Consider the following 17,737-nt stretch of genomic DNA (forward strand, 5'->3'; position numbering starts at 1 on the left):
AAAGCCACCTACAACTATTACAGGCACAACATCCCCACCTTATATAAGACTACACCAAAAATGATGGATAGAATGGCTTTTGCAGTCATTAACTACTCTGCAGAAACACTCCAGAGCTTGGTGCATGGCATTTTGGCTACACAATGGGGTAACTGGGATTTTAGATGTCTAAAAAGACATCTTTTTTAGATGTCTGCCAGTAGGAACATAGTATAGGAATATGCTATCCCTCTTAGCACAGGGCAAGCAAAAGCAAAGACAGCCTATTCTGCCTTGAAAAGACAGTAACCTCTTTTCCTTCATAAAGACAATAACTGGTGGATAAATTTTCCAGCTTGCTTTCTAACTATTTCCTGACTTTCAGCTATCTTTACTAACAGGAAAGGAAATCAATACCCGCCTTTTCTCCTTAGCCATTTCTGATGTGTGCACAAGGGAGGGCAGGGTCTGTGTTACAGTTAGGTGGCCCTAGCCAACTCCCATCAAAAACATCATCCCCTTCTCCTGTGGGCTCTGGAGCAGGGTTATAATTTAAGCCTGGTACAAGGAGGAGCCTACTTAGTTCCCAACAGCTCCTTGCAGCCAGTGCACAGCTGCCATGTACTCCTCGCACTGGCATCTTCCAGCTCTTACAGGCAAATGTGATGGCAGCTTCCTAATAGAGGTGAAGGACACAGTCTCTCCTGGTCTATCTGACCATCAAAGGGGGGGTGAAGGGCTGTGGCAATGGGCAAGCAGAACTACCTTCTGCAGCCCTCCATAAGCATGTTAATGGAAAGGGAATACTCAGGGATGCCCTTGTATCTGCAGCTGATATCAACTGAGCGCAGTAAAAGAGATCTCTCCTGCCTCTAGGCAAAAAGAAAGCAGCAGAGTCAAGAACTGGGGGAGAGACCAAGGACTGCCTTGGGAGGTGGGACACAAGCCACTCTCTTCCAGCCATGTGCTGCTTGTGTGAGTACACATGAATAAACAGGCACCTTTATAGAAACACAACACAGGTTTCTGTTTTAATGAGAAAATAATTATATACTTGCATTGTAGGCCTCACAGTCACTATAAAACAGAAGCAGGATAACATTTAAGTGGTTAACATACAGAAAGCCAGGTACTGTTGAAACTGGTTGATAAGTCATGACAAGGAAGCTGCCTTCTGGTTGCCAAACATGTCAATGCTACTCTATTTTCCTTCAGATAATGTCAGTACAGAGCAAGATGAAGCTCAAACTGGCAGCTTTTTAAAAAAATTGTTCAGAAAACCTGCACTGTAACTCCAAACTGATTATAATCACAAATGCTAATGCTTAACTATTTCTCAATACACAGTTTCATTAAAACCAGTCTTTGCCACGGGAAAGGATCTGAGCGCTTTTGTGGAGACAAAGTTAACTCTGTAATAGTGCTCTTGTTGCATTTGATAGTTACATAGATATGTATTACTGGCATATACTTATAAACACCTAAGCTTGGTAGCATGCAAATGAAATAACAGAGGCAAGTAAACTGCATCGCACTCCTGTTACCACAGCGCTGAATGTGTGCTGCTGACTATGCATGTCCATAATTTCTGGAAGAGAACAGAAGTCTGCTGGGTGAAAGTTTGGCTTTCCTGGACCGATACATGCAAATACTTTTGTCACAGGGGCCAAAAGCAGATGTTTCTGGTGCAGAGGACTCCTGCCTGTCCTCTCCCCATCACCACATCCCCTTTCTAGGGGAACCATTTTATTTTCACTTCAAACACTCACGGCTGATTGTGGTGGGAGGGAAGGATGTGGCAAAGCCTGAAGAGATGTCTTGTGATGGGTGATCAATGCCACTGGCTTCCAGGGAGAGAGCAGGAGGGGAAACAGGCCTCCAGGTTAAACAAAGATGCAGGTTCTTGGGAAGGCAGCGCAGGGCTGCCCTGCTTTCAGGGCAATATTGGGGGAACTCTGAACACCATGATTTTGGTGCAAGACCACCTCACTGCAAGTGCAGGGGCCATCTCTTCTGCTCAGGAAACACCCTTTTCCCCAGTCTCACTTAAGCTCTCTCCAAGGGTGGAGGGGGTCAGGACTCCTCTTGGTACAGATGCAGAGAGCTCACGGAGGCTCCATGATGTACGGTCTCACTACAGTGCTGCACTGGTGGTGGTGCTTTTCCTATAGTCAGGCATGAATCACAGCTGTTGGTTGAACAATGCGTACACTTCATTGGGAATATAATTCCTTCATAGAGTGCTTTGCCATGCACCTGGGTTTAGAGAGCATCCTTGAGATAAGCTCACTGCCCTTATCACAGTGAATGCTCTTCTGTTTTCTATTCAATAGCACTTAGGGAGACAATTGGCAGAACTGAGTCAACAGGTATATGTAATTGTATTTGCTACAATTCCCTGAAAACGAGCCTCAAAATGTTAAGTGTCCATGGACAGAAATCACATGCTGGAGGAACTGAAGTGGGGAGGTGGTGGTGTGGGGAATAATTTGGTTGCAAGCTCTGTGTTTGTTTAAGAAAAGCACCAGAAGTATGTTCACAGTATCAGTACTTATTTTAAATGAGCTCAGTGTTTCAGGATAAAACAGCACAGCAGGTCATGAAAACAAGGAAAGGCTTAAGGGAGGACCTGGCTAATGGTTTCTTAAAAACATGTCAAAATAATAATCGTTTATAAAAAAGACTGAATATCGAAAAAACACTCAGTGCCTTTTTTCTGTCACCTCCAAAACTTGTTGTTTTCTAGTCCAGAAATTATGGTTCCTAGTTGTAAAATATGCCTATAATATTACTTGGTGAAAAGAAAAAGTAAGTCCGCTCTACACTACATACAAATACAAAGCACAAGAATAAATACCACATTTCTTTTCCTAATTGTCAGCTTACAAAACTGGTCAATACTTTGCAATCGTGACTCATGCAAATATGATGTTGGGTCAAATTTTAATATCACAAATACTGCATTAACTCAGTGCCTTGTTTTTATATCCCCGTTCAGGAAAAAAAAAAAAAAAAAAAAAGAAGAAAGAAATTAGCACTCACACCTACAGCTGGTAAACAGCTTTGGAGAAAATAATGAGTACACGCACTACCATACGGTTCCTGGTATGCCAACCTCATGCACGCACCTGCACACACACATGCACACACACACACATGCCTGCACGCACACAAAGATCCACACTAATCCTTCACTGATGATCCCAAGTCTAAGCAATAACTAAAGGCTCTATGGTTTGTCTGTAGCACTGAAAACACTGGCTGAACGGCAAAACTAATGTTTTCTTCCCATGCCTGCTCTTCCTTGCACACTCCTTCCAACCCATTATGCCCTTTAGCTTTTTTTTTGTTGCCTGGAAACGTGAAGACTTCCACAAATCATTGTACTTCAAAGGCTTCTTATGTTGTATAAATATAGTTGAAGATCTAACTATTTTTCTTATTTCATACCTCTCTCTAGGCCAGAGACTGGCTTACTTCAATTATTGCCTCATTTAAAAATTAAATGTCCTTTATCTGTATCCCTTTCCCACTACCTTTCTACTTCAAATTACCCATCTTCATAGATTTTACACATATGCCACTTTTCCCTCCCCACCATCAAAAAATAGTTGTTATCCACTAAATACAGATTTTCTATTAGAAACTTTGCTGCGTAAATATGCTCTGAGAACCTGTAGCTCAGGTGATATTGCAAGCATATAGGATCCTAAAGCTAAGTTAATCCATTTGGCTTAGCTCTCATCCCCATCTATTCCACTCCTAAATTGTGATGGCTTGTGTTTGCAACACGAGGACTGTTTTACTGTGTCTACTGGATTGTACATTTGCAATAACTACCTCCCTGTTGGTTTTTCCTTTCAAACAGATTAATTACTAGAAGGGGGAGCAGAACCCACCCACCTCCAAAACCACCCCAATCCCAAACCCAACCCTTCCGTCTTCTCAAAGGAATAGCAACACAGGGCAATATTGTTATGTTTTGTGGCTGGATAAGAGTACGCCGAAGTAACACCAACAGTCTGGGTGCCGCGCTGTGGATGGTGAAGGAACTGCAGACGTGTCTGACCAGTTGCTCTGGGGATGGTGATGCCAGGGACAAGGCAGGGCTGCCAACTGGGCCAGCGGGAAGGAGGGCATGAACCCTGGCCACAGGCTCCTCCACACCGACCTCCAGCCATGCATTCCCACCCCGTGCACTCTCCCCATTGCATTACTTCAGAGGAGGGATGGAGGGAAGGAAGAGGGCGTTATTTTCTAGGTGGGTTTTTTCCTGTTGTTAGACAATTGCCAGGAGTCGGATCATTTCTGTGTCTATGTGCATCGAGTTTTTTGTGTATTTAATTAATAAATATTGGATAAAAATGCTGCTGCTTTCATGGTGTTTTTTATGTTTGGATTGTGTTTTTTTTTCCTTCCTTTCTCTTTTTTTTTTTTTTTTTTGGTTTCGGTGTGCCTGGTCACTGTCTTCACACTGCAGTGTGGTTATTCATCTTCCTCCCGGTTGGCATAAATGCCGGCTTCCCAACGCAGTGCCAGAGCGCTCTTTCTGCGGTTCACCCTGGTCGCCTCAAGGACCTGGTCAGGAGAGAAAGGGAAAACACAGCACATCACTCAGCTGCCCATGGCCCCTGTGCCAGGCTGCCCTGCACTGTGCACCCAGGGAGGCAGGGACCAGCCGGGCCTGCCCTTCCTGCAGAGCTTCCAGTGCTGCACATCGTGCAAACTGGGAGGGCTCATGCAATGAAGCACTTGCTGTTGTGAAGGTGGGGATGGCACACAAGAGCAAAGACACACCATGAGAGGACAGAAGTCGTAGAAGTTGTCTGGCAGCATCAAGCTCACTTCAGGTGAGCCCCAGCTGCCCCTTTCCAGTCCTCTCTCTAGCCCTGCCTGGGGAAGGCAGGGGATGGGGTCTTGGTCCTCTCTCCAGAAGCAGCTGTACACCTTTGGTACCAGCAGCCAGTTAGCACCCAGCAGCTTTGCCCAGAGGCTGCTCTGGAGCTGCACTTACAGCCTGGAAAGCAGTCTGCTGCTTATTTCAGCATGTTACCCCTGCAGGCAGAACTAGGCAGCCTCTCCTCATCTTCTTGTGGTCTTTGGCTTGCAGCTACACCAAGAGCGAAGTCTATGCACTGTGATCAACTGCTCTTGGAATGAAAAATCAGTCCATGCATATGGGAACGCAAATTTACTCAAGGAGGACTTCCACGGCCTGCAGAGTGTGGCACAAGATGAGCCCTGATACATTCACGTATTTTTCATACACACACAGAGTAATAGACACACACACATATATGCACACATGTAAAAACATACACATTGTGTATGTATTACACATATGCACACACATAAGCAATTAACTAAAAAGTAAGAGACAGCTTTAATATGTGTTTAAACAAGGTTAAAAATAATCAGACAAAACCAAAGGTGTTACTGTGACATGCATCTCATGTACTCCTTGGCAAATAAAGCATGGCAATGGGTGTTCTTCTCCCAGCAGAGTGAGACATAAATGGGTTTGAAGCCTTCTTACAGAAGCACATGACAATGATATTTCGTGACCAAGTTAACAGCTCCATGATCAAACTACAAAGCTGTCAACATCCACTACCTTCAGTGTGTTCTAAACCACAGAAGTTAAGTTTTGAAATGTTTACACAGTCAGTTAAAAAAATAATTGTAAAAAAACCCAGCCCAACAAATATGTGACTGTTCACTGAAACTATGTGTGCCATCCCCGGTCCCTAACACTTCCTGCAAGCTGCTCCACACGCTCTTTGAAGTGTAGCTGACCTTCTGAAGGGATGATGCTATTTTATTCTGTGCAGAAAGTCAGAGGCAGTGAGGACTTAAGTCTTGACTAGAATAAAAATAAATAATTTAAGACTAAAGAAACTCTTTCACCTTGTGACAAGCTGTGGTTTGAAAAGCATACAGGTACTATAGGCTCCTATACAGGCAATATTGGGAAATCAGCTCTGGACTGTCAGCTGAAATTACAGGCTATAACTTTGCTTACGGGAATGAGAACACACTTCTGCATTTACACTAAGATCCAGACCTCCATTCCGGAGCTGAAGGTAGGGTGGAGTTTTGCAAGCTTTATGATTTCCTTGCCTGCTAGTTTGTTTTGACTGTGGCTATGAACAAGCCAAACAACTGAACGCAAAATCCAGCCAACAGAGACAATGTTGAGCTGAAGCTCCACCTGTCTCCTGGCACTGAACAGGGCTACAAAAGCTGGTCCAGGTCCACTAGAGGGATTTTTTTTTTTTCCTGAATTTTTCCCCAAATCATGCCTCCTGTTTTTTGCAGAGCAACCTCCGGGGAGCAGGGCTGAGAAGTTTCTATTTTACCCAGTAGAGGGCAGATCTGCTCACAAACCTGATTAATTCATTAAACAAAGTAAGTACTAGAATCAGTAAAACAACTCCTTCTGAGACATCACCATGTAAGCAGTGTACTGGAGCTGCTTCCACTGCAGGGTTGTGGACCAGTGGTTTAAACTGCTGGTATTCTGAGTGCCTGAACCAGGGAAAGACAACCCAAACTGAACAATGAAGAACCAAGACCGGAACCAGCTATCAGTGCATCATCTTCTCTTCTCAGAATAAGAAAAGAGGCTACTCCAGGGTTAGAAATGAGGTGGGGGAAACCAGTAACTTCTTTTTTTTTGATGGCAACAGACAAATACTGCTAGAGTATCTAGCAGTCAGGAGACTATCAAGACCAGTATGGGATAATGATTAAATCACAGAAAATTACTGTTCTCCTGCCTAGACTGAACTTCACATGAAAAAAAAACAGAAAATTCAGTGCAAATTTCAAACCAAAACTGCCACTGTCACAGAGTGGTGGTATATTTAAATGAGATCTGCTGAATTTGGCTGCAGATTTATGCCAGCTGAAAAGAAAATGGATTTTACATAATTTACAACAGTTTCCAGTCAGTGTCTTCCTTGCTGAAAATCACAATGCTGTGATGGTCTCTGGTGATGACTTGCAACAGTCAGGATCCATAAATATTGAAGATCTCTGCTTTGGATTAATCACTGTCTCTTTGTTTTAAAAGATGGCAACAGTTTATTCCATTTAACCCCTGTCTGAAAACGTGCCCAGAAGCTTCTGCAAATATTGCTGGTTGCTCCAAGGAAAACTGTTTCCAGAATTACAGCAGAGATACTGTGAGGGCATTAAATGTGGATTTCGCTTTTGCACGAAAACAAATACTGATGTCTGGATTAGTATTACTAAACAAGCCCCTTAAATAAGAGAACAGATACTAATAAACTAAAGGTCCATTTGAATAGCTAGTCCAGAACTATTTTTCTAACCAACTGAAAAGAGTGTTTGACCTAAAATAATCCTCATTTTTACTAGCCTCTGTCAGTTTAACATCCACTAGAGGAAACAATGGGGTAATTATATTATGCAACTGAAATGACTGCGTGAAGAATTGGGACTCCTCAATGGAGCATTGAATTTGCAACCCAGGAAGCTGCTTGCCTAAAATAGCAAATGATCTCCATTTTAGGATATTTTTGGCAAATATCAGGGCTGTCCATAGACCCATTATGACTCCATCACCAAGAAGCCCTCCACAGCAGGTCAAAGAAAGTCTTTTGTTTTAGTTGTCGTGGCTGGTTTTGGGGATCTGTAGCATACCGCATTTTGGCCATGTTTCAAAATGCTACCTCAGTAGTATCTCACAGAGTGGTGTGGGCTGAAAGGGACATTAAGATCCTTTAGTTCCAATCCCCCTTGCCATGGACAGGGACACCTCCCACTAGACCAGGTTGTTCAAAGCCCCGTCCAACCTGGCCTTGAACACTCCCAGGGATGGGGCAGCCACAGCTTCTCTGGGCAACATGTTCCAGTGCCTCACCACTCCCATAGTGAAGAATTTCTTCCTAATATCTAATCTAAATCTCTCCTCTTTCAGCTTAAAGCCATTCCCCCTTGTCCTGTCACTACATCCCCTTGTAGAAAGCCCCGCCCCAGTTTTCTTACAGGCCCCCTTTAGGTACTGGAAGGCTGCTGTAAGGTGTCCCTTGAGCTTTCTCTTCCGCAGGCTGAACAAGCCCAACTATCTCAGCCTGTCTTCCCAGAAGAGGTGCTTTGGCCTTCTGATCATATTCACGGTCCTCTCTGGACTCACTCCATGAGGTCCATGTCTTTCTTATGTTGGGGGACCTATAGCTGGACACAGTACTCCAGGCATGAATCTCATACAGCATGATTGATATTAAGGAAACTCAGGATAATCTCCCCTAATTTCGAAGGTATATATAGTGGTAAGGCCAAAAGCAGATTTCGAGGATAAAACCAAAGTATATAAGTGCAGGCACTTGCATACTTGGTATCTGTGGTCTCTTTAAAAGGATATCCTTGTAACACAGGCTGCAACAATTTGGAGGTGATAAAACCACACCGACCTAATAGAGCAGGATGTAGTCTGTTGCATGTAGGTTAACTTCAGCAGTTACTATACCTTGCTGGGGTTTTGCTGCTTACTGTAGTGGAGCTGCCAGGCTGATTGCATGGAAGCCCGTGCTCCCAGATGACACAAGCTGGGTCAGCTCCAGTCCTGCCAACAGCCATTAAAATTAAGCCATCTGTCTGCACTACAGAAGGATAAGGAGGGCTTTGGTCAGTAAGAGACACAGATCAGCTGTCAGGTCAGTAGAGAGCAGAGGGATATGCCAACTTGCCATTCTTCCGAAACAACTGCCCAGCTTCAGCTAAAGATTTCCGGTGAGAATCAAATGGTTTCTTCAGTCTGAGCCTTAACACTGGGGATTAGCTAGGTGGCATACCTCCACCTGCATACAGAACTTGTGTGTCCTACAGTCTTTTTCGTCTTTATGCCCTTTCCCATCCATGCACATTCATTTCCAGCTCATTACTCTAGGTGTCATTATCATTTTACAAGGTGGACACGCAACTATTCCTACCAGAAGGCCAAAGGCTGGGCATGTAAAATCTACACCTGAGCTTCTGTCTCTCACACAGTATCAAATGCTCTGATCACTACTTACCATTCATAATTGTAACTCAGAATATTGTGCAGATACTATGGGGGAGAAGAGGCCAAACCTCTGCTTAAAAACAGGTCTCTGAAAGCACTGATTATTATACTCATTACACTGATTATTTCTCTATAAATACTCTACATAAAGATCAATCACTGGCTGGTATCAGTGAGATAAAACCCACACTGAATTATTTAATAAACAGGAAATGGCATAGTGTCTTTGCTTTATTCCCCAGGACAGAAAATGTTCATATACTTGTCTTGAGGTAGCTTGTCAAATATGTTATGGAATAGGGAAGTAGTGGAAGGGTTGATACTGGACAAATAAATGTCAATCACTACCACAATCTGCTTGTGTCTCTTACAGAAGTCCAGATTTGCACATACATCTACACAGAAAATTACAGGCAATTGAAATGTCCACATTTTTATGCACCTCATACCTAATAAACATTGCAAAGTGTAATTGGTATCAACATCTTGCTCTTAAAATTGTGTCTGGCAGAGTACCGCTTTGTAGGGATAAGGACAGACTGTGCCAGTTATTGCCTTACTAAAAAATCAAATGTTACCGTAATACCTTTTCTTTAGGAAGTTTGACTTTCTTCTACTCTGAGACCAATTCTGATGTTAAGTTGTGGGACTCTGATCAGTCATCACATCATAACAGACATGGATACAGACAGGTTCACAAAATGCACCAGACAGGCTGTGTGATTTCATCTGACTCTCTTTTTCCACAGATGAAAGGCTGGTGTGCAGACTCTTTACAAAACGCTAAAGATTTTGGTAGTACTGAATACATAGTAATCAGAGCAAAGGAAAGCCACAGCACTCAGTATCTGAGGATGCTTGGACCCCAGTTTAGCTTTGCCAGCAAAACAGCAAGAGGGATTAAGGAGAAGTTCTCATTTCATGCCTCAGGAATGCTCCAGTACTGGGCACCGCTCCCATCCCTTTAATGACAACCCTTCCCATGCCAGAAATTGCAACTAGAATCTAAGGGCTAGAAAACCAGCCACAGAAATACTTGTTGATGAGAGACATGGGGGAATATCCCTCCCCCCAGCATTTATATCCTGGTTTTGATATGAAACAGCACTGGCACACAGGATGAAAATGCAAACTGCAGCGACATGCACTTGGAATCACCATGCAAGAGAAAGCAAAAATAAATATGCAGTTGAAAAGTACCTCAGAAGTAACCTTGCTAGACAGTAATTTACAGGCGTACTGGTGGAAAGGGAAAAGACCAGCATTAGTACATTGAACAAGCATGTTATAACTAGGAAACAAGAACAAAATAAATTGCAGGAACTGGCACATCCCAGAGTGTAAGATTTCAAGCAACTTTGTGTCATAAAAAAATAAGTATTGGTCAGTTTGGTGCTTTTTTTAATGATGTTGCTTGGCCAGTCTTTGTCTTGTTTACCATCAGTGCTTGATCTGCTATCTTGCTGCTTTTTTTTTCTCTTTTTCTCACCTGTTGAAACCTTTACTGTAACACATCCTCTTTGGAAGAAACTGCCCCCTTTGCCTGAAGTTCTTCCAAGAGAAGATGTGTTTGACTTGCCCTCTGTTTCTGAAAGGCAAAACCTGCAAGCCCCAGCCAGAGTGGCTGTGTTTTAGCCACTGAAGCCAGACATAAAACAAGGTGGTGATGTTTAAAGGACAGACAGGGTAGATGCCCTACTCAAACCACTGTCCTGCCTTCTGCTGTGTCTTGTGTCTCTATATGTCAGAACTGCTGGTATGCGCAGCGAATGAGGGGGAGTTTCCATGGCCATCAAACCTCTCCACAATACCATTCAGGAGACTGTGGCCTTCTGCCCCTTCTGCCACAGCACCCTGACTGCTCCCAATACTCAAGGAAGTCTCTGGTTCCCCTTACTCACAAAGAGCAACGCTGAGCTACATTTAGCTCACAGGACTTAATGCTCCAAGTGGCAGCTCCTTGTCTGGTTGTCAGTTAGGCTTGTATGCTTTTAAAAGCAGGCCAGCGATGAGCTCTTTTGTTTCACTAGTTACAGAAATCTTTTTCCTGAGCACATGGTTAAATGTCCTCTGCTAACAGATCAAAACTGTTTGTTGTTTAAATAACCACTGCTTAGCCTGGCATGTAAAATTCTAGCTCAAACTAACACTGATACAAGTGCAGCACTTCTTTTTTGAATTATCTTTCCCCAGTCAATAGCAGGAATTGTTTACAAAAGGAGAACAGAAAAACGCAGGGAAAACACTCCTGCTGGTCCAAGGAAGCTCTCCCTGGGCTCTCAGGACACTATCCTCTAATAGGATTTTGGGTAGGCAGCAGCAAGAATGCAAATCTTGTTTGGCTGTATGCAGTGGGCTTGCAGAAGGGGAGAACGACAGTAAGCCACAACACTGTAGGGCTTCTTTGTGCACTGGGCCTCTGTAGATTCACTCCAGCTTTGACAATTCATCCTAGAAAAGGATCCATCCTGCAAGTTGTCTGACCATCACCCGTGTGCTGGCAGTGCATCTTTGGGCACTGGGCAGCTTCAGTGCCTGGGCAGCTTCAGCAGCAGTGGACAGGAGCACAACTCCTCAGTCAGATGCTGCTCAGACCAGTGCTCTGGTCAGGACATCAGGGCTCAGTTCAAACTGCAGAACGGACAATGCAGTTGTGACCTGCTTTCTAGGGGACACGTGAAGCTCCACAAGTACCTGAGGAGTTGCACTCAGGTTAACTGAACAGAAGGAGTTAGGTCTAATGACATCTCGCATGTCTTTTGTGTGCTACAACATGTACAACAGAGAGCATGTAACCATCACAGCTGGGAGAGAATATTCCAGCCACATGCCGCTGCCTCACAGCTGGGCAAGTCACTTCTGCTCTTCATGGGGGTGGAAGCGCAGGGTTGAGTACCAGCTGAATGCTGCCTCTTTAGCAGAGCAGCTTCTCTGCTTTTCAAGCCAGCAGACTGACAGATGCTCACTGCAGGCTCCTGAGAACCAGTTCTGGTTTGCAAGGCAGGAGTTTTATATCCCTCATTTTTTAAAGTTCCTCCTGGCTTCCGCAAAGGGCGTGAGGGTCTGACATGTCTCCTGCAAGCCTCTTAATGCCATTCAGGGAAAGAGATTGTCTGGGGTGATGCCAGAAAAGAGCACCCACCAGAGCAGATGAAGCCACCCCATTTCATAGGGTCTTTGGGGAAAACAGGGAAATCAGCTCCTTCCCAAGATGCCATTGAACAGAACAAGGCACACTTCTGTGCACAAGCTGGCTTCCTATGTGGCAGCAGGATGGATGATGAGATCTTGTTTTTCAGTCTTGCAGCAGGAGAAGGGACCAGAAAGCTTCTGGTGTGCAGTGGAAATGAATCTGTTTACATTTTGAGTCAGGCCTTCTACTACGTTTTCATTAACCAGCAGAAATACAACAGGACTGCTTCACACTTCTGATTTTAATATTCATATATAATAGCTGCCAGATTAGAGAATCATACATGTTACAAACCTTCACTTACTTCCACATGCCTAATGAGGCTCTACCTTTAATGGACGTTACTAGAAAGCAGTTTCTCAGGAGAATGAGCTCCTTGGTACTAGAGTCATTGCTCTGATGTCTCTGGGAAATGCTCAAGGACTGTGGCTGCTTCAGCAAAGAGCAAAAAGTTTTACGTTGCTCTTGTATCTCACTACCTTCTGCACTCACTAACCACAGTAATGATGAGTCTGAATAAAAAACCACTTCATGCTCTGTTGGGGAACAAGCTGTATAATGGTTAAACCTGTATTTTGATAGTTCCAGCTATGGAATTCACAGATCTTCTTACTGGTGCCTCCAAAACAGATCACCTTAATTGGGTTAAACTGTACTACAGTAATGACCGAAATTCAGGCACCCATTTCACAAAATGAAATTCTGGTTCATCTTCTGTTTGTGTTAGAAAGACAACAAACTCGGAGGGAAACAGCATGCAGACCCTGAGACATCTGCAATCCTGTTCTGCAGGACACGGTTTCTGGGGAAGTTATCCACTTACTCAGCACAGTGGGATGGGACTCTGGGAGTTCTATGAACACAGGTGTGAGTACACATTTGATCCACACAGTCCAAAAAAGCTACTAAAATAACCCACTGAAGGGTCTTGGTCATGTGTGAATTGACAGAGTCCACCAATGGAAGGGCAGTTACCCACTGCCATTGTCAATAATTAATTACAATGAAGTTTAATATGAGCTGCTTTTGATAACTGCAGTTACACTCTCTCTTCCTTTCCATTGGCCTGCATCCTTCCATCTCAAAAACATTAGCCCTTACAATGTGTTAAAATCCTTGCACACTTGCAAGATGATCTGAGCAGATTCTTGGGAAAGAAACAGTTTTGTTGTCTGAATGCTGGCTCTCATGAGTCATGATCTTTACTGGAAAGCAAAAAGTGAAAATGAAAAGTGTACTTACACTGCTGTCATCCATCCTTTCCCGTCTCTTGGTTTTATGTGTTTCGTAATCCTCCATGAGGGTCTGCATTAAGTTCTTGGGTCGTTGGGCTCCTGCAGGCTCCTCGGCTGGTGGGTCAGACTGTGAGACAGGGCCTTCTGTGGTGGGTGATGGAGGAGGCTTGATCTTCCCTATCTTTCCTGCAACGGCATGAAAAAGAGTGACCCTTTCTAATCTGAAGGATTCACAATTTTTCTCTAAAAGATGACAGCTGGAGAAACATTTTCAGTGGGGCTTGAATGAAGAAACAGTTTGGAATGAAATCTATGAAACAATCTCACATATCAGCATGGTCACAGGATTTTAAACCTCTTTCTGAAATACACTACACCAAAACACTGCAAAACCTTTTTTACAAAACCTAGAAGGGTTACCGAATTATACAATGCAAATTTAACCCACCACTGTTGTTTACAGTAGTATCTGTCCTGTTCCCCCCTACAGGACACATATCAGTGATCTGAAAAGGTCTGTAAGATTTTGAAAAACTGCAAGATGTTTTTATCTGGCTCAGACAACACAACACACAGCATGCCACCACTGCATGCCAAGGACCACGTGCGAGAAGTGTAAAGAAGACGTCTTTTGAAGTGTTGCTGGCTTTTTCTCTCCTTCTAGTGTTTTTTATCTGTTTTGTAGTGTGAAAGGCTTTGGGTTGGTCCCTGGTGTTACTATTCCCTGCACTTCTCTCCTGCAAGTCGCAGATGACAGTCCTGGAGGGAGAACTGCAGCAGAGCAGGATGGAGTCTCCATTCAACACACCCCCCATTCAGACATTACCCTTCAGTCTCCTGCTGGGATGAAAGTCAGAGAGAAGTCAGGTTTGTCTCTGACTGAGCCCATTTCACACAGAGAAACCTGTGTCAGGCAGAGTGACCCCAGCTGAAGAGGTGGGTAAAAAGCAGGCCAGAGCAGTGAGCAGTGGGACAGCTCAGGGGGCAGACAACCCATGCTCCTCCAAGAATTGCAGCTTCCATTTCTCATCATCAGGCACTGAGCCACAAGCCACCAAGCTTGTCCCAGTGGGAAGAATGAGGGTGACAATGGAGGTCATGGGTGTGGGAGTAAGGTGTGGAGGTCCTCAGCAGGAGAAAGCAATGCTGAGACAAAATACCTTTTCCATGGCATGTCAGCTTTTTGAAATAAGATAGTTCAAGGAAAAAAAAACACCCCAAAACCCTTACAAACAAGTGAAGTAATCAGGACTGTGCAGATTGTCATGGAACTTCCTGTTGCTGAGACCAATGAAAATCCTCGCTGCTCCTCCAAAAAGCATTATGACAGTCGTAGCCACTAGAGAGCAGCCTTGAAATCTCCTGTAAGAATCAGCAAGATTTATTTTTGAAGAAAGAAGTGAAACCTGAGTTGACACTGCAGAGGACTTTCACAAGAAATCCCCTCACTTGGTTTATTTCGTTTCTGACCAGTATGGAAAACCCCAGCATCATCAGTTTCTTGTTACAGGCTTAGCTTAAACTGGCCAGAGCAGGGTTGAGGCTGGGAATCTGTCCCCTTTAATTCATACCATCAGTGACTTGAGGGGCAGTTTCTATGGGCCCAGGTTCTTCTCTGTGTTACACCATCATCAGCACCACAGCCAGCCAAGAGATGCCAAAGCAGAGGCCAGCAGTAGGTCCAGAGCTGCCCATCTGCACCCATACGTGACAGCTTAGACTACTTAGCAGGAAAGAGTAAGAGCAACTGTCACTTTAAGTCCAGCGAGTAAAAAAGTCTGCTGAAAATAAAAGGCCTGACCAAGCATCAGAAATCTTGCTGTATTACTTCATCCTTACACTAAGTAACTGTCTTGGACATATGCAAGTAATATAGGAAGAATCAGGCTTCTCTGCCCAGTTGTCTGCCCAGTTTTTGCTTTCCCCCAGGGATGCAGATACATCACAGGATGCTCAGACCTCAGCCTCATACCTGAAAAGAACTCCTTCCACTCCACTTCCCCTGGAAAACAATACAAATCATAGGCTTTGTGGATCTGTGTTTTAGAAAGTGGGTATCTCCAAGCAGATCCATCTTCCCCGGGTGGAAGGCACATCAATTTCTGTATCGTGGCAGCAACTACTCTGCAGCAATACACAAACGTTCTGGGTATGCTGGGCAGTGTCACCATGAACAGTGTCACAGTTCCTTTTCAAAAACAGAGAAACCAAGGTAGTAAGGAGATTTGCCCACAGCAGAACAGTTGTTTGTTGGTTTGTATCCACAAGAAATGATGGTTATCCAGCCACTTTAGCTGTGTCTCAATTCCTCTAAAACCTCAGGAATTTACAGCATCAACTCCTTATCACAGATGAGCATCCCTTTCAAGTTTCCAAAAATTTTGTAAGAACAGGTAGAAGGGAGAGATCCTACCAGTGCCAACAGTGTCAGAAAGGCAAGCACAACCATAACTGAAGCTGTGGTTAGATGACAGTGTGTCTGAGGCTTCAGGTCTTTCAGAACAACCACAGGAAAACCCTGTGAACCTGATGCAGAATTCCACTCCAGAACAGACCTATTCTGCCAGTTTGGACTTTGTTAGAAATGTTGCTGTGTTCATTTCCTTCTGGCAGATTTTCATCCAGATAAGGTACTGTTCTCAGGCAGAAAAGTCATTCAGCATAACAGCATCATGAGATAGGATGATCACAGGTACTCTGTACTACCACAGTCTCATGCCCACACCTGATGCACATAGACATTGCTAGTGGTCCTTGCCCAAATTCAAGCTAAGTAATAAAGGAACTGTGCTTTGATTCTAATGGAATCAGCAGTGTCGTCCCCTCCAGGGGAAGGTCATCCCATAAGATCACCTTTAGAGCTGTTGCAAGATACCAAGTACAGGTGATAGCATCCCAAACATTTACCTACACATTTCTGTTTTCATCCTCTCTCAAAGGGACTCCAAAGTACATTCTTTGGCTTCAGTTCTGGTAATGGCTCCCTCCACTCCCTGGCTTCAGAGATCTAGTATCAAGCTCCTGGAACTTGATATCTCTTGATTTCCTGCCCCTTGTTCTATTTGGGGCAGGGAGCAGCTGCTCCTACAGAAAATACTCCTTCTCAACCCTGGGGAGGGGAAGGGAAAGCTCAGGGAAGAGGCAGCTGCTGCTGTGTCCCACCCAGTCTGGTAGCTTCAAGACATTGCCTGAAACCTCTCTACAAAATCAAAGACATGTAAGAGCCAGGGACAAATTTCTCCTAACCAAATCCTCTGCACAACTCTGGAGAGCAAGAGGGATTATGATCGTAACTTTATCCAAGCTGTGGAGGCTAATGGGTGTCCAAATAGAAGAGCTCAGCTGATTTGCTGCAGTATCAAGAAAGAGTGACTGAGAGGAGGCTCTGGGATAAGACCCTGAGTCACCACTGAGCAAAGAGCAGGTACCACAGGCTGATGGCCTTGGCTGTGTTAATGAAGGTGCAAAGGAGATGGGGAAAATAGGGCATCACGTAAATAAGAGCAAGTATTTTACAGATGCTGTTGGCATTTTTTAAGACATCTGCACAGCAGAGAAACCTTTTAAAAATAAGGTATTTCAGCACAGATTGTCTTAGGACATTAAATAAGAGTCAGGGGATAGCTGAAGTACGTAAAAAAAAAAGTTCCTTTGGTAATATGGAGCCTTATTACCACCCCAGGTGAAAGGTGAATTTCTTGTGTCTTCCTGAACATCATGTGAGCAACACAAATATGCAAACACACAAAGAAGCAAACATTAAAGAAAGAACCTCTCGAGTATCCTCTCACTTTATCCATATTCTCCACTATGGAGGGAATAAAACACCAAATGACAAATGAGCTGGGTTAGTACTCTGATAAGGCACTCCTGGAGGTGTTTGGGGAATGAGTGATGAGCACTCCAGAGGAATCCTTGAAGAGAATTATGAACTTGGCTTCCCTTATACTGGTGCTTATGAATGGGTAAGGAAACTATCTTCCATCAACTCAAAGGCTTCATTTCTGCTCTAGCTTTTCTCAAAATTCTCATTTTAACAAGGGGTTCATGCACAGGTATTACACCTGATCCCTGTATATGTATATAGGGCATTGCAAATTTTCCCATGGCCACAAATATGAACCTGGGAAGTTTCCTTAGTGTGGGGATTTACTAGCGAGAATGGTTTTCAGGCTGAAGTGGCTCCTCTGACAGGATTACGCTCCACAGTTATCACTCAGAACCAAGCAAGGAGAACAAAGAAGACAGCGCACGCATATCCCTCACTATCTGGAGGTACCTGAACACTCACATGTCTAA

The 17,737-nt window shown here is 44.0% G+C and overlaps 1 protein-coding gene across 9 annotated transcripts in view; it reads right to left on the reverse strand.

Moving 5' to 3' along the window:
* Positions 1 to 981: 981 nt before the first annotated feature.
* PALM2AKAP2 (PALM2 and AKAP2 fusion) overlaps positions 982 to 17,737 on the reverse strand; it is a 265,897-nt gene continuing 249,141 nt past the window's right edge. For 6 of the 9 annotated variants that reach the window (XM_062625996.1, XM_062626000.1, XM_062625998.1 and 3 more), the window contains 3 exons: positions 13,446 to 13,624; positions 10,211 to 10,249; positions 982 to 4,557 (listed from right to left, as the gene is read on the reverse strand). In XM_062625996.1, the coding sequence (XP_062481980.1) occupies positions 4,465 to 4,557; positions 10,211 to 10,249; positions 13,446 to 13,624 (311 nt within the window). In that variant the 3' untranslated portion in view covers positions 982 to 4,464. The remainder of the gene's footprint in view (positions 4,558 to 10,210; positions 10,250 to 13,445; positions 13,625 to 17,737) is intronic. The other 3 variants (XM_062625997.1, XM_062625999.1, XM_062626002.1) reach the window with 1 other exon arrangement.

This window comes from Pezoporus occidentalis, unplaced genomic scaffold (genome assembly GCF_034315485.1).
Source record: "Pezoporus occidentalis ecotype Australia unplaced genomic scaffold, CSIRO_AGI_Poc_V1 ctg286, whole genome shotgun sequence".
In the NCBI taxonomy this organism is placed as follows: domain Eukaryota; kingdom Metazoa; phylum Chordata; class Aves; order Psittaciformes; family Psittacidae; genus Pezoporus; species Pezoporus occidentalis.